General features: G+C 48.2%; 1 protein-coding gene across 1 annotated transcript; it reads right to left on the bottom strand.

Moving 5' to 3' along the window:
• Positions 1-365: 365 nt before the first annotated feature.
• On the bottom strand, positions 366-21,517 carry LOC311117397 (protein NLRC5-like; the record flags this gene model as incomplete). Its single annotated transcript, XM_084192343.1, has 6 exons — positions 21,436-21,517; positions 5,303-5,690; positions 3,086-4,760; positions 2,200-2,484; positions 1,826-1,946; positions 366-401 (listed from the first exon to the last, which is right to left on the bottom strand). Exons 2-6 carry the CDS (start codon positions 5,637-5,639, stop codon positions 366-368), a joined length of 2,454 nt encoding a protein of 817 aa, XP_084048469.1. The 5' UTR covers positions 5,640-5,690; positions 21,436-21,517.
• Between the last annotated feature and the right edge of the window lie 491 nt (positions 21,518-22,008).

The raw sequence follows: 22,008 nt of genomic DNA on the forward strand, positions 1-22,008 counted from the left end.
GAAGGAAACTCCTCACTTCACTCTCTTGATCTGACCAGCCCTTCAGCTCTACTTGTTTCTTCTCTGGTTGGAGTTTCAGCACTTCTAGGAGGAGGGAGGCCTTTCTCTTTGAGAGGTCTATGGACCAGACTGCAGGAGCTGACTGGTAAACTGGCTGTAATGCTGGAAGGACACTCCTGCCTGTTTGAGTCTCATAGTCCTTCACATGAGAGTACAGATCCAGCAGGAAATCCCATTTCTGACTGTGATATACTTCAGACAGTGACAACAGTTTCTCTACAGTTGTTTGTATGGTTCCTCTCTCATGGAGAGCTGCTTGAAGACACAGATTCAGTAGGAATATCTTCTCTCTCTTTGTCCTATCTTCAGGGGATCTTCTCTGATCCTGTGGTGGAGGAAAACTGCAAGAACAGTTAAACAACAAATATATGAATATGTGAGAGAAATTTGAATTTCTGATGGTCACATTATGATGGGTAAAATACAATGACTATCTTTCTAAACTCATCATCCACTTAAATTGTTACTCAAAATCCTGACTACAAAGATCGCATATTTTCCAAACAGTATGTGTATGTTTAGTTTATTAAGTTACTGCAGAAAGCTACAAACTTCCTCTCTAAAGGGAAATACATGGACAGACAACTACAATCTCTGAACTGTACTGATCCAACTCACCTCAGCTGTGAGATGTAGGGCAGACACTGAAGGAAACTCCTCACTTCACTCTCTTCATCTGACCAGCCCTTCAGCTTTACTGGTTTCTTCTCTGGTTGGAGTTTCAGTACTTCTAGGAGGAGGGAGGCCTTTCTCTCTGAGAGCTCTATGGACCAGACTGCAGGAGCTGGCTGGTAAAGTGGCTGTAATGCTGGAAGGACACTCCTGCCTGTTTGAGTCTCATAGTCCTTCACATGAGAGTACAGATCCAGCAGGAAATCACATTTCTGATAGCGATATACTTTAGACAGTGAAAACAGTTTCTCTACAGTTGTTTGTATGGTTCCTCTCTCATGGAGAGCTGCTTGAAGACACAGATTCAGTAGGAATATCTTCTCTCTCTTTGTCCTCTCTATATTATCCTTCAGTAGAGGAAATCTGAACAAACAGTTTAAAACACAGATGATATACAGGTGAGTGATGAGGACTGATATGAGTAACAGGGTTGGGGAACTGAAAACCAATAGCACTTTATGACTCCATCTTTCTATAACAATACAACTATGAATTTGAATTTTGTTCAATTTCAATTCCTACTGAATTAGAGTTTCAACAGCATCTTCATATATGCATGTATTAAACAGATAAAGACGATGTAAAAACAGAAATACTATCTCCACCAGTTCAATGACACATGGACTTAAATTGTTCCATAAAATCCTGACTACAAAGATTGCATATTTTCCAAACGGTATGTGTCTGTTTAGTTTATTAAGTCAATGTAGAAAGCTAAACGCATCCTCTCTAAAGGGAAATACAGGGACAGACAACTACAATCTCTGAACTGTACAGATCCAACTCACCTCAGCTGTGAGATGTATGGCAGACACTGAAGGAAACTCTTCACTTCACTCTCTTCATCTGACCAGTCCTTCAGCTCTACTGGTTTCTTCTCTGGTTGGAGTTTCAGCACTTCTAGGAGGAGGGAGGCCTTTCTCTCTGAGAGGTCTATGGACCAGACTGCAGGAGCTGGCTGGTAAACTGGCTGTAATGCTGGAAGGACACTCCTGCCTGTTTGAGTCTCATAGTCCTTCACATGAGAGTACAGATCCAGCAGGAAATCACTCTCAGTTTGATACACCGAGAACAGTGACAGCAGTGTGTTCACAGCTCTCTGGAAAGTTTCTCTGTGATCTAGTGCTGCTTGTAGACACAAATCTAGTAGGACTGCTTTCTCTTCTGTCTCCAGTCTTTCACGGGATCCTCTCTGATGTTCTAGTGGGGTAAACCTGTGACCCATAAAACATAAGAATGTCTATGTTCAGATAGAAGCAGGGAGAATGTGACTGCTGCCTCTTTTACAGACTGAATACTGTTGTCATCATGTCTATCTTGTTGTGTTGTTGCAATGTCTTGTTTGTCTGTCTTAGCCTTTTGATAGGTTGTCATTGGAAATAAGAACAATATGTTCTCAACTGACTTAAATAAATGAATAGTCACAAAGACATTGTGTAAATATATATTGGCTGTGGAAACACTCACCTGAGTTTGTTGATATGTGATAAACAGTCTAAAATGGTTTTGCTGAGAGCTTCACTGAGAAGAGTTCTCTGACCCCAGTGTAGACAGAGATGAACCCTCTCTAGACTCTGCTTCATCACTTCTTCTGCTCTCTCAAACACTCGTCTTTCACCCTGGACTGGAAGGTGCAACTCATTTCCACAGAGACCAAGTAAGCTGGTGAAGTCCATCTCTGCCACACTGCTCAGCAAAGTTGTCCAGAGTTGACACAGCATTGAGGGGTCAGATGAATCACCAGAGGAGGGCCTTTAAAAGAGATTAGATTATAAATTAAATTATACAGATTATTTCAAAGTAGCATGACACAGAAGTGTTTATAATTAAGTATCTGAATGGAAGAGAATATAATATATATTTTTTATAAAGATCAGTTGCTTCACCCCAATTTCTCTTTCTTTGACTGGATAATTGGAAATAAACTGGTGAATTAAATAACACAAATATATAACACAAATATTACCCAAGATGTCTGACATTCATTGAAGGGTCAGATGTATCATCAGAAAACAGATTAGATCTGTAATTCAAATCTTACATTGTTTTGAAGTAGCATGAACCCAATGTTTTGTCATCTTTATAACTAACTCAGTACATGGCTGAAATACCAATGAGTGTTCCATTCATCAAGATAACTTATTTGCAGGGATTTGGGGGTGAGTTAATCAGTAGGACAAAAGTCTTGAGAAAGTTTTTTAATTTACAGAGCGATGCAACCTGATCTCAAATGGTAGACATTCAGCCATGATACAGCTGTGACAAACAAGGAATTAAAGGAGTTGCATGAATGGTTAGGTGATTACCAATCTTTCTTTAATTAGGTTAGTTTGTACACAGATAATAAACTTACCCAAGATGTCTGACATTCTTCAGAGAGCCCAGTATCAGCCTTACTCCTTGGTCTGACACAATGCAGTCGTTCAGGTCCAAGCCAACCTTTCTCTCTGCAGACTGACTGGTCACATAAGACACTGCACAGCACTGGTGAGGATCAAGATGTTCTCCACTCAGGTCTAGATGATAGTCCAGTTTGTCCAGGAGAAGGAGACAGGCCTCAGTAGACTGATGTTCATACAAGCACTGACACAAAAACAGAAGATCTATCTCAAACTCAGGAGCACCACCTTCTGCATGATCTTGGTTTGTTTGAGATGGAAGAAATGTGTTCACCACTTCCTTGAAGAACCAATCTGACGTATTCTTGATCTGTTGATCCGGAACTAGACCGTTTACCAATCTAATATTACTCTCATTCAGAAGCCCACACAGGAAGGGAATCAAGTGTTTTGTGTGTTTCCATTCTTCAGTCTGGCACTTCTCTAGAACCGCTCTGATTTGATCTGGATTCTGTAAGAGCCAAAGGGCACTAAAGAACTCCTGCATTGTGTAGTGGAGAAATGCACAGTAAGTGTCTAGCACTGTGGGTGCAACCTTAACCATAAGTGCTCCCAAGAACGCAAAATGGACACTGCTTTCTTCATAACTCAGTGTTGTCAAGTTCATGTTTTTTTCATTTGTTGCATCAAAAGCAATTTCTGCCAAAGACAATATTTTCTCTCTGTTTTCTTTGAGATAATTGTCGGTATCCTTAAGTCGTTTGCCACTGTGTTTTTGGATGCAGTGACGGAGGATGTTGCTGTACATTTCAGTTATAGTGCATGTCTGTTTAGAAGCCTTTGAGGTAGGGAAATAAATGCAGGTAACCACCATCAGTGCATACATTGGGACATGGCACAGACTGAACAACTCTAGGTTGTTTAACACACTGCTCAAGGAGTCAGGATCAGCACTCAGCATCTCTGTTAAGTAAGCCCTGATGGATTCATTACTGAACCCTTTCACCTCCACTCTGAACCAGTCTGCGGGCCAGTCTGTCAGGAAGTCTTCAGATTGATCTGGTCTGCATGTGGTCACAATCTTTGCATCAGGGAGGAGGTTCTCCACAAGGTCCTTTACTACCGACAGCGAGGAGAGGTCTGTGATTCCATCAAATATGATGACAACGTTTTCAGAGTTCTCCTTAATATCCTGTAACACTTCTTCTTTACTTTTTTGGGGCTCACTGTACATGTTAAAGAGAAGGTCCTCCAGGCTCATGGGTTTTCTGTGTGAAATGTCTCTCACGTCAAAATAAAACATGTAGTCTAGTTCTATGTGATCTTTCTCTGCCCAGAGGTTCAACATTTGATGGGCGACTGTTGTTTTTCCAATTCCAGGTTTTCCAAAAAGGAGGATTTTTTTCTCATGTGTCCTAAGCAGGTCAGCAGGGGATGTTTCCTGTTTGGCCATGGGGATGAAGCTCTTTAGCTTTTTAGGGCGAGCTTTCTTGCATCTTTTGCTCTTCACTTTAATTTTGGAGAGAGATGAATGCACATCTGTATCTAACACAAGAGGGGTGTAAGATAAAGTCCCCTCATTTCTACATGTCTCTGGTAGGAGACTACAGCTTTGTTTCCATGCACTATTTGTGATCTTCCGTGCTTTACATTTCAGCTGTGTCTGATATCCGTGACAGGGTTTTGAACCTAAAATAAGGGTATTAAGGGAAGAGAGAGTAAATGCACTGTGCAAACAAATCAAAGCCAATCTAAAGGACTAGAGAAAATCAGGACAGAAAGCTACAAGGATACACTAGTAGATCTTTGTAGATTGAAGGTGCTCTTTTGGGGCTAAATGGTCATCAAAAACAAGAACAACCAAGGGGCGCTAAAAACAAAGTTTAAATGCCTGTATTATGATGGCATGTTCAATAGAACAATATGTATAAAACCTCTGATGCGTTTCAGCGTAGCCTTCATCAGGGAGGACAATGACAAATCTCTATTGAACATGCCATCATAATAAAGGCATTTTTACTTCATGAAGAGTGCATTGGTCGCACTTATTTTTGATGAACAATCTAAAAAGGTACATTAACCCCTTTCAATGTGCGCTTCAAATAGCTTCGCCAGCACCATGGAACCAAAGGAATAGTGCCTAAAGTACAAACCCTGTCCATGGAGCGCGCACAGTAAGCTAATTGTATACTATAGAGTGTATACTAAGAGGATACCATACGATCCCTTACCAACAAGGTAGTCTGTCATCTCTGGGTCTTCCTTAAAGGGGAAGCAGCTGATCCATTGCTGTAAGTCAGCGTCGTCTAAGGTCCTGTTCCTTGTGATGTATAGAATCGTCAGCAACTCATAGCATGCAGCCTCTCCTTTGGCCGTGACCCAGTCCAGTATTTTTCTGGTTTGGTCAAAACGGTCAACTTCAGCCTGAATTTTACTGACTTCCTCCCCGTGAAGAACCTTGCGCTGGAACAGGTTTTCCACAATGAGGGGAAGATTCTGGAGCCTTCCAATGAGACGTAGCCTTCCATTTGTAATGTACTCTAAAGCAGATTGTCTTGCAGAAGCCATGTCCCATGTTGTTTCTGCAGCATCACTGGTATGTTTCAACACGTAGGATCTCTGGAAGACGACAGTACATAGTCAGTTAATAGTAGAACAGTCAAATAATGATTAGGTTTATTCATTCAATTAAACTGTTTAGCCCTGTAAACAAAACATAAACCAACTAAATGTGAATGTATCTATTACAATGGCGTAAAACAAGAATATAAACTCAGCAAAAAAAGAAACATCCCTTTTTCAGGACTCTGTCTTTCAAAGATAATTCATAGAAATCCAAATAACTTCACAGGTCTTTATTGTAAATGTCACGGACAGAAGAGGACCCAAGAGCGCGAGTTCAAATTCAGAGTTCTTTATTGAAGGTTTCAGGCGGGAAGAGGAGTGCCAGGGGTGTCAGGGGTTCCAGGGGTGCTTGGGGCTCTGGGGTTTTTCAGGGTCCTGTGGGTACCTGTGCTCCGGGGGTCACCAAATGTCCGGGGGTGTCCAGTCCAAGTGCTTAGTGTGTGTGTTCCCCAGTGATGGAGCGGCGTATCGGGCTGAGGGTGGTGAAGCGTCTGGGCACGCTCATCTGGTGGTCGGAGACCTGGGGGAACACACACACAACAGCAATATGAATGGCAGGCAGAAGTACAGATCAGGGCTGGGCAAATATCGTGGTGAGAGACAGAAGGCAGAATCGAGTTACCGGAGGGGCTGAAGATCGGAGAGTAGTCGAGGTCCAGAAGGCAGGTCGGGATAGGCGGGGCAGTAGAACAAGGAGGCAGTCAAGAAAGGATCGGTATCACAAACAGGAGTCAGAGCGCAGACAGGCAGGTTACTGGTCCGGGTTTGAAGACGATCTGACAGGGCTTGGCTGAAAAACAGGGCTTGATATACTGGGAGAGGTAGTGGGGAAATGCAGTTCAGCTGGCAGAGTAATTAGAACAGAGTGAGGCAAGGTGAGGATGGTGAGTGGGAAATGCAGTGCAGCTGGCCAGGTAACAAGAGCAGAGCAGGGCGGAGCCAGGTGGAGCTCGTTAGGCAGAGTAGGGAGAGAGTGAGCAGAGTGGCAGAGAATTGAATGCAATTAATGTTGCTACCAGGGAGAGAGAGTGCTCATGACAGGACCCCCCCTCCAAGGGACGGCCCCAGAAGTCCCAAGAACAACATCATGCCGGGAGGGTGGAGGGGAGCAGGCGGCGGGTCAGAACTCCTCCGAGCGGTCCGAGTGAATCTCCTCATCCTCAGAAGGAGCTGGAGGGTCACGGTCGGGAGACAGGACAGGCACTGAGACAGGAGCAGGGTCAGGCACAGGACAGGAAGCAGGGCGGGCAGGACGGCTAGGAACCCCTCTTGGACGGCCCCTACGGATTGCAGGCTGATCAGGATGTAGTCGGTGGAAGTCAGTGATAAGGGTCCGGTCCACTATCCTCCTGGCCGGGATCCAGGTCCTCTCCTCTGGACCATATCCCTCCCAGTCAACGAGGTACTGGAGACCCCTACCCCTTCGCCTAGAGCGGAGCAGCCGCCGGACGGTGAAGACAGGACCGCCATCTACGAGGCGCGGAGGAGGTGGCGCCGGAGCTGCAGGGACCAGGGGACTTTCATGGACCGGCTTGACCTTGGAGACGTGGAAGGTGGGGTGGACCCGCATGGAAGCGGGCAACTGAAGTCGGACCGCCGTTGGACTGATGACTTTCTGCACAGGAAAAGGACCAATGAAGCGAGGGGCCAGCTTTCGTGATTCAACCCGCAGCGGCAGATCCCGGGCAGACAGCCAGACCTTCTGACCAACCCGGTAAGTAGGTGCTGGGGTCCTCCGTCGGTTGGCACCGACGGCGTAGCTGGTTCCAGACTTCAGGAGCACAGTGCGAGCCTGGGCCCAAGTGCGGCGGCAGCGGCGGGCATACGCAAGAGCAGACGGACAGGTGGCATCCGCCTCCTGGCTGGCAAACAGTGGAGGTTGATACCCGTAGACACACTGAAAGGGGGAGAGCCCGGTGGAGGAACTGGTGAGTGAATTATGGGCATATTCCACCCAGAGCAGGTGTTGAGCCCAGGCCCGGGGATTTTGGGAAGCCACACACCTCAGTGCCTTCTCCAGCTCCTGGTTCATGCGTTCAGTCTGGCCGTTTGACTGCGGGTGGAACCCAGACGATAGGCTGGCGGTGGCCCCAAGGAGATGACAGAACTCCTTCCAAAAGGTTGCTGAGAATTGCGGGCCCCGGTCTGACACTATATCCTGGGGTAGGCCATGGATACGAAACACATGTTCCAGGACCACCTGGGAGGTCTCTTTAGCAGAGGGTAGTTTGGGAAGGGGCACGAAGTGGGTCATCTTACTAAAGCGGTCAACAATGGTAAGGATGACTGTGTGTCCGTCAGAGGGCGGAAGGCCCGTAACAAAGTCCAGTGAAACGTGGGACCAGGGCCTCTTGGGTATGAGTAGGGGTTGCAGCAACCCAGCAGGAGGCTGGTTGGGGGTCTTGTTTCGGTTACAAGTGGGACAAGCTCGGATGAATTCTCGGACATCCCGTCTCATCCGCCGCCACCAGAACCGCTGGCGGACCAGATGAAGGGTGCGAGTGATGCCGGGATGACAGGCCAGACGGGATTCGTGCCCCCACTGAATCACAGGTGACCTGAGATTTGCTGGAACAAACAGACGGTTGGGGGCGCTGGTGCTTGGACCTGGCTGGTCCCGAAGAGCCTCCATGACCTGCTTCTCGATCTCCCAGGTGAGGGCCGCTACGACCAAGTGGCTGGGAAGAATGGGGGCTGTCATGGCGGTGGTCTCGTCCTTCTGAAACATCCGGGAAAGAGCATCAGGTTTGATGTTGCGAGATCCCGGGCGGTAGGAGAGCGTGAAATTGAAGCGCGTAAAGAACAGAGACCACCGCTGTTGACGGGAGTTCAGCCTCCTGGCTGTTTGGATATACTCCAGGTTCTTGTGGTCTGTCCACACTACGAATGGTTCCTTTGACCCCTCTAACCAGTGCCGCCATTCTTCAAGGGCGAGCTTGACAGCCAACTGCTCGCGGTTCCCAATGTCGTAGTTGCATTCGGCAGGGGTTAGCCGACGGGAGTAGAAGGCACAGGGGTGCATCTTGCCATCCTCAGCTGCTCTTTGAGAAAGCACTGCACCCACTCCCACGTCCGAAGCATCTACCTCCACCACAAACTGCCTTGCTGCATCTGGCATCTGGAGGATGGGAGCAGAAGTGAAACATGTCTTGAGGATATTGAAGGCCTTATCAGCAGCTGATGTCCATTGGTACGGTTGTTTAGTGCTGGTTAGCGCCGTGAGGGGTGCAGCCACTGTGCTATAGTTTCTGATGAATCTCCTATAAAAGTTGGCAAAGCCCAGGAACTGTTGCAACTTTTTCCGAGACTCAGGAACTGGCCAGGAAGTGACAGCCGACACCTTCGTGAGATCCATCTGAATGCTGCCCTCGGTCACCACATACCCCAGGAATGAAACGGTTTTGGCATGGAACTCGCACTTCTCTGCCTTCACAAAAAGAGAGTTCTCCAGCAGGCGGCGCAGGACCAACTGGACGTGGTGCGTGTGTTCTGACAGAGTCTTGGAGAATATTAAAATATCGTCAAGGTACACAAATACGAACGTATTTAGCATGTCCCTGAGGATATCATTCACTAGGGCTTGAAAAACTGCTGGGGCATTGGTGAGGCCGAAGGGCATGACGAGATATTCATAGTGGCCGGTTGGTGTGTTGAACGCTGTCTTCCATTCGTCTCCCTCCCTCATCCGCACCAGATGGTAGGCATTGCGAAGGTCCAGCTTTGTGAATACAGTGGCTCCCTGCAGCAGTTCGAAGGCAGACGAAAGTAAGGGCAGTGGGTAGCGATTCTTAACCGTGATGTCGTTCAGACCCCGGTAATCTATGCATGGACGAAGAGAACCGTCCTTCTTGCCGACAAAGAAGAATCCCGCTCCTGCGGGGGAAGATGACGGTCTAATTATCCCGGCGGCAAGAGAGTCATTAATGTAGTCCTCCATGGCCTTTCTTTCCGGGGCTGACAGTGAATACAGACGACCCTTGGGAGGTGCTGTGCCAGGCAGGAGATCAATCGCGCAGTCATAGGGTCTGTGTGGGGGTAGAGATGTCGCCTTGGATTTGTTGAACACCTCTTTCAGGCTGTGGTAACAGGCCGGAACATTGGATATGTCGGGGGTAGCGCTAGATCTTTCCCGGTGAACGGGCAGGGTGGCCCCCCTTAAACAGGTCTGGTGACAACTCCTTCCCCACTCACGGACTGTTCCTGTCTCCCAGTCGATGTGGGGGTTGTGCTGACGGAGCCACGGGTATCCAAGAATGAGTGGTTGGCCAGGTGAGTGTAGGAGGTGAAACTGGATGGACTCCTGGTGGTTTCCTGACAGCAGGATTGTCACAGGGGCGGAGATATGAGTGACAGTGCCAAGATGATGCCCATCCAGGGCTCGTGCAGGAATGGGTTGTGTCAGTTGATGATGGTTCACGCCCAGTTGCTGTGCAAGCTCAGGGTCCATGATGTTTGCTTCGGCTCCGGAATCCACAAGGGCGGCCAATGTATGAGTCTTGTCAGAAAGCTGAAGGCGGAGATGAAGCAGGGTCTTTCGGATGGAGGGAGACTGAAGGCTTGTTGAGCTCACCCGGATCTCCCCTACACCTGGTGAGCTGCGGCTTTTGCCGGACAAGTGGCGACACGGTGATTCTCGCCACCACAGTAGAGGCAAAGGTTGGAGCTTAGACGGCGCCGACGCTCCTCGGGAGTCAGAGAGGCACGGCCAATCTCCATGGGCTCAGGCTGATTGAGTTGGCTATGGGACTTGACAGGCAGGGGCTGGACAGAAGCGGTATCGACCCGAGTGCGGATGGCAGGTTGACTGAGACGGCCCTTCTCCCTCCTCCGGGTCTGTATACGGCGGTCAATGCGGACGGCAAGGTCAATGGCGGCATCAAGCGTTGAGGGCGGGTCATGGGAAACAAGCTCGTCTTTGATATAGTCCGCCAGGCTATGGAGGAAGGCTTGCACCAGTGCCTCTGGGTTAAACGAGCTTTGACTGGCCAGGGTACGAAAGTCAATGGAGAAGTCTGCCACTGTCCGATTGCCCTGACGGATGGTGAGCAGAGCTTGTGACGCTTCGGCTGTTGGCGAGCCTAGGTCAAAGACCTTTAACATCTCCTCCTCAAAGGCACTGAAGGAGGCACAGGCTGGGGTTTGCCGGTCGAATTCCGCCGTTCCCCACAACCGAGCTCGACCGGTGAGATGTGTGATGACATACCCCACCTTGGCTCCCTCTGTTGAGAAAGTCCTGGGCTGTAGTGCAAACTGGATTCGGCAGCTGCTCAAGAATGGTCTTACTTGCTTCTGGTTGCCATCAAAACGTTCCGGGTTCCCAATCTTTGGTTCAGGAGCGGAGGGATGAAGGAGTGTCGGTGGTACAGGAACAGAAGGACCAGGGGGGGGTGCAGGTGGAGTAGCCGGGTTTGAGAGTAGTTGCAGGGCTTGGGCTAGCTGTTGTTGCTGCAGTTGGAACTGTTGTTGCTGCTGGTTGAATAGCTGGAGAAGGGAAGCGATGTCGCCAGCCATCCGATTTATGTCTCCCTCAGAGCGTTCCAGTCGCTGTAGGGCAGTCATCTCTGGCTCTTCTTCCATCGTGGTCAGGGAGTGCGCTGGGTCCATGATGGTCAGATCGTTCTGTCACGGACAGAAGAGGACCCAAGAGCGCGAGTTCAAATTCAGAGTTCTTTATTGAAGGTTTCAGGCGGGAAGAGGAGTGCCAGGGGTGTCAGGGGTTCCAGGGGTGCTTGGGGCTCTGGGGTTTTTCAGGGTCCTGTGGGTACCTGTGCTCCGGGGGTCACCAAATGTCCGGGGGTGTCCAGTCCAAGTGCTTAGTGTGTGTGTTCCCCAGTGATGGAGCGGCGTATCGGGCTGAGGGTGGTGAAGCGTCTGGGCACGCTCATCTGGTGGTCGGAGACCTGGGGGAACACACACACAACAGCAATATGAATGGCAGGCAGAAGTACAGATCAGGGCTGGGCAAATATCGTGGTGAGAGACAGAAGGCAGAATCGAGTTACCGGAGGGGCTGAAGATCGGAGAGTAGTCGAGGTCCAGAAGGCAGGTCGGGATAGGCGGGGCAGTAGAACAAGGAGGCAGTCAAGAAAGGATCGGTATCACAAACAGGAGTCAGAGCGCAGACAGGCAGGTTACTGGTCCGGGTTTGAAGACGATCTGACAGGGCTTGGCTGAAAAACAGGGCTTGATATACTGGGAGAGGTAGTGGGGAAATGCAGTTCAGCTGGCAGAGTAATTAGAACAGAGTGAGGCAAGGTGAGGATGGTGAGTGGGAAATGCAGTGCAGCTGGCCAGGTAACAAGAGCAGAGCAGGGCGGAGCCAGGTGGAGCTCGTTAGGCAGAGTAGGGAGAGAGTGAGCAGAGTGGCAGAGAATTGAATGCAATTAATGTTGCTACCAGGGAGAGAGAGTGCTCATGACAGTAAAGGGTTTAAACACTGTTTCCCATGCTTGTTCATTGAACCATAAACAATTAATGAACATGCACCTGTGGACCGGTCGTTAAGACACTAACAGCTTACAGACGGTAGGCAATTAAGGTCACAGTTATGAAAACTTAGGGCACTAAAGAGGCCTTTCTCCTGACTCTGAAAAACACCAAAAGAAAGATGCCCAGGGTCCCTGCTCATCTGAGTGAACGTGCCTTAGGCATGCTGCAAGGAGGCATGAGGACTGCAGATGTGGCCAGGGCAATAAATGTCAATGTCCGTACTGTGAGACGCATAAGACAGCGCTACAGGGAGACAGGACGGACATCTGATCGTCCTCACAGTGGCAGACCACGTCTAACAACACCAGCACAGGATCGGTACATCCGAACATCACACCTGCAAGACAGGCACAGGATGGCAACAACAACTGCTCGAGTTACACCAGGAAAGCACAATCCCTCCATCAGTGCTCAGACTGTCCGCAATAGGCTGAGAGAAGCTGGACTGAGGGCTTGTAGGCCTGTTGAAAGGCAGGTCCTCACCAAACATCACCAGCAACAACGGTGCCTATGGGCACAAACCCACCGTCGCTGGACCAGACAGGACTGGCAAAAAGTGCTCTTCATTGACGAGTCGCGGTTTTGTCTCACCAGGGGTGATAGTCGGATTCGTGTTTATCGTGGAAGGAATGAGCGTTACACCGAGGCCTGTACTCTGGAGCGGGATCGATTTGGAGGTGGAGGGTCCGTCATGGTCTGGGGCGGTGTGTCACAGCATCATCGGACTGAGCTTGTTGTCATTGCAGGCAATCACAACGCTGTGCGTTACAGGGAAGACATCCTCCTCCCTCATGTGGTACCCTTCCTGCAGGCTCATCCTGACATGACCCTCCAGCATGACAATGCCAGCAGCCATACTGCTCGTTCTGTGCGTGATTTCCTGCAAGACAGGAATGTCAGTGTTCTGCCATGGCCAGCGAAGAGCCCGGATCTCAATCCCATTGAGCACGTCTGGGACCTGTTGGATCGGAGGGTGAGGGCTAGGGCCATTCCCCCCAGAAATGTCAGGGAACTTGCAGGTGCCTTGGTGGAAGAGTGGGGTAACATCTCACAGCAAGAACTAGCAACAACAGCAAATCTGGTGCAGTCCATGTGGAGGAAAGAGTCGGCCCAAGTCAGTACTTAATGGAGCTGTTGGCCACACCAGATACTGACTGTCGAGCGAGGTAACTTGCGAATGAAACAAATTATGCTTGTTAAATATGAGTTGAAACAAAGTAAAGTCTGTCAAAACCACGTCCTAAAAAGTCCAAAGATTTAATGAGCTGGTCAAAACAAATCACCAGATATATTCCCCAGACATCCTGGCAGGGAATTCTGAGCAGAATGTTGAAAAGGGCATCATTAAAAGGCATCATTAATATAACATTAGATTAAACATCATTAATATAACATTAGATTAGACATCATTTGTTATGTGGGCAGCTTGTCTCTCCCTTTTCTGTTTCCCTTCCTCCTTGTTTTGTCCCCTCTGTGTCTGTTGTATCTGTATGTGTGTTTGTCCCCTTTATGTGGGTGTGTCTGGAGTGGATCAGGGGGCGTGCTCAGGATCTGCCTCTCCTGTGCAGCTGCGGGTTGTTTCCAGTGATTCCTGCCTACGCAGCTGCATCCTATTCTCTCATCAACCTGCACTACTAATTCCGGGGCATGGCTCTCCACCGGCGCCAGATCGTTGTTCTTACCAGAGCGGTAACTTGGCTCACCAGTAAAGTTATTTTGTCTTTGTCTTCAGCCTGGCTCTCCACTCTCCTTAACCTGTCGTTTGTTTTGTCTTCAGTTCGGACATACCTCCCAACCTGCCTGTCGGTCTGCCTGCCTGCCTGCCTGCCTGCCTCAGCCTCTCCTTCCTCCGGATTCGACTAGCCCACTCTGTTCCTTTACTTCAGTTGTTTTTGGACTAAGACAATTTGAACTTTTATTAAAATATTTTTGTTTCATCCACTCCCTTTGTCGTGTTTGTTTCTCTGAGTGCTGGGTTGAACCATAGCCTAACAGAACGATCTGGCCATGGACCCAACAGAGAAACAGCACGGGGCAAACGAAGACAGCTTCCAACAAGCTATCCAGGCTCAAGGAACGTTGCTAGGACAGCATGACCAATTGATTCGGACTCTTTTGGAAAATAATCATCAACTGCTGAACCAGGTGACTCAGTTAACTACACAAGTCTCTAAATTGTCTGTTATCAGTTCTCCATCTCTCTCTGACCCCCAGTTTGATGCACCCCAAGTTGGTTCCTCGGACATGATGCAGGCTTCGTTCCATCGGGAACCCCCTGTCACGTCGCCTGAACCGTTCAATGGTGAATTGGACAAGTGCCGGGGATTTTTGCTTCAGTGTGACTTGATTTTTCGGCAGAGACCACTGTCATTTTCTACTGATTCCTCTAAGGTACATTATGTTATGGGGCTGTTAAGAGGGAGAGCTCTGGTTTGGGCTGAGGCTGTGTGCTCAAATCAAACTTTGACTGGATTGACTTTCGCTGATTTTTCTGCTAAATTGAAGACTGTTTTTGACCATCCTGACCATGTGGGTAATTCCTCCAAGATACTTTTTAATTTGAGGCAGGGTTCTAACAGTGTGGCTGAGTACTCTATTGAGTTCTGGACTTTGGCAGCGGACTCCAAGTGGAACAATGTGGCACTTCAAGGAGCATTTCTAAACGGTTTGAATGAAGCCATTAAGGATGAACTGGCTGCTCGTGACGAGCCACATGATTTACATTCTCTCGTTTCCCTGTCCATTAAGCTAGACAACCGGTTGCGGGAGAGGCGTCGGGAGAGAGGCGGTCGGCCGCATCTAGGAGGACGAGTTCCCCAGCCTTCAACCACTCGAGTCTCGCCTCCCCGGAGCCGGCAGCTTCTTGTTCCTGATTCCATCCCGAGCACAGAGGAGGAACCTATGCAAGTGGGTCGAGCTCGACTACCTCCAGCAGAGCGGCAACGGCGCCTCCAGGCGGGTGAGTGCCTGTACTGTGGAGACGCCACACACATTCTGGCTACATGCCCTAAGCGGCCAAAAGACAAGGCTCGCTCGTAACGGTGGGTCTACTTGCGAGCCCAGAGTTGGATCCTGAACCCATCATTCCCCGATTACAAGTACCTGTAACCTTACGTTTCCAGAGTCATTCCCTGCCACTCTCAGCTCTCATAGACTCAGGTGCAGAAGACAACTTTATTAGCCACCAGTTCGTTACACAAGCTCGTATCCCCATGGAGCCACTACCTACCCCCATTCGGGTCACAGCCCTTGATGGGCGCCTCCTCGCGGAGATAACTCATCAAACCACCCCCGTTTCCCTAGTGATTTCTGGCAATCATTGTGAAAGCATTCAGCTAAGAGTTATGTCTGGCTCAGCTACCTCCCTAATCCTTGGCTTCCCCTGGTTGGCTCTTCACAACCCACAAATTGATTGGACACGTCACACCATTCTCAGTTGGAGCACTAACTGCCATTCAGAGTGCCTTAGGTCAGCGGTTCCCCCCACTAAGTGTAACCCAACTCATCCCTCAGTTCCTCTTGATCTGTCATCTGTCCCCAAAGAATACCATGACTTAGCGGAGGTTTTCAGTAAGGACAAGGCTCTGTCTCTACCACCACATAGGCCTTATGATTGCCCTATTGAACTGCTTCCTGGTGCTCCCTTGCCCTCTAGTCGCTTATAAAATCTGTCTCGACCGGAAAGAGAGGCAATGGAGCAGTACATTGGTGACTCTCTGGTCTCGGGCATAATCCGTCCCTCGTCGTCTCCTTTGGGTGCAGGTTTCTTTTTCGTGGAAAAGAAGGACAAGTCGTTACGCCCCTGTATCGATTTCAGGGGTTTAAACAACATAACTGTTAAAAACAAGTATCCCCTTCCACTCATCAACTCTGCTTTTGAACCTCTGCATGGCGCCACAGTTTTCTCCAAGCTCGACCTCAGGAACGCTTATCACCTTGTCCGGATCCGAAAGGGAGATGAGTGGAAGACCGCTTTCAACACTCCACTGGGACATTTTGAGTATTTGGTCATGCCCTTTGGGCTCTCAAACGCCCCTGCTGTTTTCCAAGCCATGGTGAACGATGTTCTTAGGGATTTTTTGAACCGTTTTGTCTTTGTATACCTGGATGATATTCTTGTTTTTTCCAAGTCACCCGAGGAGCATGAGTCACACGTCCGTCAAGTTCTTCAACGGCTCTTGGAGAACAAGCTGTACGTCAAAGCAGAGAAGTGTGAGTTCCACAAACAGTCTACATCGTTCCTTGGTTTCATCATTGAGAGCGGGCAGGTGAAGGCGGACCCCGAGAAGATCCGGGCAGTGACGGAATGGCCCATACCCACCACCCGTAAGCAACTTCAACGATTTTTGGGCTTTGCTAACTTCTACCGTAGGTTCATTAAGGGTTTTAGTAAAGTGGTGGCACCCCTTACTAGACTCACATCCCCAAAAGTCCCTTTTCTGTGGTCCCCTGAGGCGGAGCAGGCGGTAGGGGTTTTGAAGGAACTGTTTTCCACCTCCCCTGTGTTGATACACCCCAATACCTCTCTGCAGTTTGTTGTGGAGGTGGACGCGTCGGACTCAGGTGTGGGAGCAGTCCTCTCCCAGCGCTCCCCCACTGACCAAAAGCTTCACCCCTGTGCTTTTTTCTCCAAAAAATTGTCACCCACAGAACGGAATTACGACGTTGGAAACCGAGAACTGCTGGCGGTCAAGCTAGCACTGGAAGAATGGCGGCACTGGCTGGATGGAGCTGAACTGCCGTTTGTGGTCTGGACAGACCACAAAAACTTGGCTTACATCCAAGCCACTAAGAGACTCAACTCACGCCAAGCCAGATGGGCCCTGTTTTTTAGTAGGTTTAACTTTATTCTTACATACAGACCGGGGTCAAGAAATGTTAAACCAGATGCTTTGTCCCGCCAGTTTGCTGACCCTTCGGAGACCAGCGAGCCTGAGGCAGTCCTGCCTTCCTCATGCGTCGTGGCGGCTGTTCAGTGGGAGATCGAGTCTCTTGTGAAGACTGCACTTGCCACGGACCCGGGACCGGGTGATGGACCTCCCAACCTACTCTTTGTTCCCGAGACGGTCCGGTCTCAGGTGTTGCAGTGGATTCACACCTCCCGTTTTGCTGGTCACCCTGGGATGAGACGCACGTTGACGCTGCTTAGGAGACATTTTTGGTGGCCTTCAATGGAAACTGACGTTCGGGCTTTTGTGGCAGCCTGTTCAACCTGTGCTCGGGGCAAAGCCTCCCATCAGTCCCCTTCGGGGCTGCTGCTACCCCTCCCAGTTGCCAGCCGTCCCTGGTCCCACATAGCCATGGATTTTGTCACCGGCCTACCCAAGTCTGAAGGTAATGATACTATACTTACCATTGTGGACAGATTCTCTAAATCTGTTCACTATATAGCATTACCAAAATTACCGTCTGCCAGTGAGACAGCGGACCTCCTAGTCCAACATGTATTCCGTCCCCATGGAATACCTGTGGACATCGTATCTGATAGAGGCCCACAGTTTACTTCCCGTGTTTGGAAGGTTTTCTGTTCTGCTTTGGGTGCTTCCGTTAGTCTGTCCTCAGGGTTTCATCACCAGACCAACGGTCAAACAGAAAGAGCCAATCAAGACCTCGAAGCAACCCTTCGTTGTGTGGCTGCTCAACATCCATCATCTTGGGCCAAACATCTGCCTTGGATAGAGTACGCCCACAACTCCCTCACCACCTCTGCCACTGGTCTTTCACCCTTCGAAGTTACCATGGGTTATCAACCCCCTCTGTTTCCTGCTCAAGAGAAGGAATTGGCTGTTCCTTCGGTTCAGGAGAACCTCCGCCGCTGCCAGAGAGTGTGGCGCGACGCTCGGGAAGCGTTGCTTCGGACCACCGACAGGAACAAGATGACAGCGGATAGGAGCAGGACTCCCGCACCTGTGTTTCATCCTGGTCAAGAGGTTTGGCTGTCGTCTAAGAACGTACCTCTTCGTACCAAATCACGCAAGCTGTCTCCTCGGTACCTGGGTCCGTTTGTGGTGGAGTCCATCATTAACCCCGCTGCGGTTCGTTTGAAGTTGCCTTCAGCCATGAAGATACACCCTACTTTCCACGTCTCCCAACTGAAACCTGTGTCCTCCAGCCTTTTGTGTCCGCCGGCTGATCCACCTCCACCTGTTCGCCTCATTGACGACCATCCGGCCTACACCGTCAGTAGGCTCCTGGACTCTCGGAGGCGGGGTAGGGGTCTCCAATACCTAGTCGATTGGGAAGGTTATGGACCAGAGGAGAGGTCTTGGGTCCCTAAGCGTTTTGTGTTGGATCCTCAGTTGATCACGGACTTCCATCACGACAACCCTGACAGGCCTGGTGGGTCGCCAGGTGGCGACCATTGAGGGGGGGGTACTGTTATGTGGGCAGCTTGTCTCTCCCTTTTCTGTTTCCCTTCCTCCTTGTTTTGTCCCCTCTGTGTCTGTTGTATCTGTATGTGTGTTTGTCCCCTTTATGTGGGTGTGTCTGGAGTGGATCAGGGGGCGTGCTCAGGATCTGCCTCTCCTGTGCAGCTGCGGGTTGTTTCCAGTGATTCCTGCCTACGCAGCTGCATCCTATTCTCTCATCAACCTGCACTACTAATTCCGGGGCATGGCTCTCCACCGGCGCCAGATCGTTGATCTTACCAGAGCGGTAACTTGGCTCACCAGTAAAGTTATTTTGTCTTTGTCTTCAGCCTGGCTCTCCACTCTCCTTAACCTGTCGTTTGTTTTGTCTTCAGTTCGGACATACCTCCCAACCTGCCTGTCGGTCTGCCTGCCTGCCTGCCTGCCTGCCTCAGCCTCTCCTTCCTCCGGATTCGACTAGCCCACTCTGTTCCTTTACTTCAGTTGTTTTTGGACTAAGACAATTTGAACTTTTATTAAAATATTTTTGTTTCATCCACTCCCTTTGTCGTGTTTGTTTCTCTGAGTGCTGGGTTGAACCATAGCCTAACATCATTAATATAAAATTAGATTAGACATTATTAATATAACATTAGATTAGGAGTCATTAATATAACATTAGATTAGACGTCATTAATATAACATTAGATTAGGAGTCATTAATATAACATTAGATTAGACATCATTAATATAACATTAGATTAGGCGTCATTAATATAACATGAGATATTATAACCGTGATCGATAATCGACAGTACTGTGCAGCCGTCTTCATCGACCTGGCCAAGGCTTTCGACTCTGTCAACCACCGCATTCTTATTGGCAGACTAAATAGCCTTGGTTTCTCAAATGACTGCCTCGCCTGGTTCACCAACTACTTCTCAGATAGAGTTCAATGTGTCAAATCGGAGGGCCTGTTGTCTGGACCTCTGGCAGTCTCTATGGGGGTGCCACAGGGTTCAATTCTTGGGCCGACTCTTTTCTCTGTGTATATCAATGATGTTGCTCTTGCTGCTGGTGACTCTCAGATCCACCTCTACGCAGACAACACCATTTTGTATACATCTGGCCCTTCATTGGACACTGTGTTATCAAACCTTCAAACGGAGCTTCAATGCCATACAACACTCCTTCAGTAGCCTCCAAATGCTCTTAAACACTAGTAAAACTAAATGCATGCTCTTCAATCAAACGCTGCTGGCACCCGCCCACCCGACTAGAATCACTACTTTCGACGGGTCTGACCTAGAGTATGTGGACAACTGGAAATACCTAGGTGTCTGGTTAGACTGTAAACTCTCCTTCCAGAATCACATTAAGCATCTCCAATCCAAAGTTAAATCTAGAATCGGCTTCCTATTTCGCAACAAAGCCTCCTTCACTCATGCTGCCAAACATGCCCTCGTAAAACTGACTATCCTACCGATCCTTGACTTCGGCGATGTCATTTACAAAATAGCCTCCAACACTCTACTCAGCAAATTGGATGTAGTCTATCACAGTGCCATCCGTTTTGTCACCAAAGCCCCATACACTACCCACCATTGTGACCTGTACGCTCGTTGGCTGGCCCTCACTACATATTCGTCGCCAAACTCACTGGCTCCAGGTCATCTATAAATCACTGCTAGGCAAATCCCCATCTTATCTTAGCTCACTGGTCACCATAGCAACACCCACCCGTAGTCTGCGCTCCAGCAGGTATATCTCACTGGTCATCCCCAAAGCCAACACCTCATTTGGCCGCCATTCCTTCCAGTTCTCTGCTGCCAATGACTGGAACGAACTGCAAAAATCTCTGAAGCTGGAAACTCTTATCTCCCTCACTAACTTTAAGCATCAGTTGTCAGAGCAGCTTACCGATCACTGCACCTGTACACAGCCCATCTGAAATTAGCCCACCCAACTACCTCATCCCCATATTGTTCTTTATTTTGCTCATTTGCACCCCAGTATCTCTATTTGCACATCATCTCTTGCATCTTATCATTCCAGTGTTAATACTAATTGTAATTATTTTGCACTATAGCCTATTTATTGCCTTACCTCCATAACTACATTTGCACACACGGTATATATATTTTCTGTGTATGTTTTGTTTTACCCCATATGTAACTCTGTGTTGTTGTTTTTATCGCACTGCTTTGCTTTATCTTGGCCAGGTCGCAGTTGTAAATGAGAACTTGTTCTCAACTGGCTTACCTGGTTAAATGATTTTTTTTTTTTAAAGGCATCATTAATATAACATAATATTAGACATAATTAATATAACATTAGATTAGACATCATTAATATAAGATTAGACATCATTAATATAACATTAGATTAGACATCATTAATATAACATTAGATTAGGAGTCATTAATATAACATTAGATTAGACATCATTAATATAATGCTACCAATATAGAAAACTGACAACAATACATTCAGCTTTAAGATACTGGTACCTCTGTAAAATCGTCTCTTATCTCCAGCACCCCACTGTCTGCACTAAAAGTCCTCCAGACTGAGTGTTTACCAGCTCCTGAGCACAATTTTACACAAAACCAATAACATGTAAAACAAACTCAGACATCCCTAACAGATGGATTCTTTATAAAATCTCCAAGACAAAATCCAGTACAAGTAAGCTACTCATTAAACAGAGTCTCTCTAAATCGCTTTTACCTCAGCTAGCATCAAGCTAACATGTTCTCTCACTCATTGTAAATCACGTTCTTCTCTCACTCAGTTCGACACAAAACCTTTCCTAACGTGATAATACCTTGACAAAGTTGTTAAATAGCATGTTATTACATATTATTTCGATATTAGAAAAGTTTGGAAGTTCTGTTACATACCTGTAATAGTAAAAAATAACTGACACAAGTTTACGGCTGAAAAGTTCTGGCACTTTCTATATAGTCAAGTCAATTTCTAGTCAGTGTCTAGCATGTCCAGACAAGTGGTGTTCCTTTGTGCCAGTAACCTCCTTGTAAAACTGGATACGTCATCATGTTTCCAGGCACCATGTAAGAACTGAGCACAACTGCATTTGCTCCTTGTCTCCATGACTGGTATGACTGTTGTCCCAGACTCTCATAGCTAAACATTTCTCTGCACAACTCTGTGTACTGTCTTCTCCCAGTAAGCACAGAGTTTCCCGGGGCCACTTCATTCCGATAGGTTCAAATCAAATCAAATGTTATTTGCCACATGCGCCGAATACAACAGGTGTAGACATTACCGTGAAATGCTTCCTTACAGCCCTTAACCAACAATGCATTCTTTTTTAATAAAAAAGTAAAATAAAACAACAACAACAAAAAAGTGTTGAGAAAAAAAGAGCAGAAGTAAAATAAAATAACAGTAGGGAGGCTATATACAAGGGGGTACCAGTGCAGAGTCAATGTGTGGGGGCACCGGCTAGTTGA

Source organism: Coregonus lavaretus, assembly GCF_964263955.1.
Source record: "Coregonus lavaretus genome assembly, contig: HAP1_SCAFFOLD_546, whole genome shotgun sequence".
Taxonomy (NCBI): Eukaryota; Metazoa; Chordata; class Actinopteri; order Salmoniformes; family Salmonidae; genus Coregonus; species Coregonus lavaretus.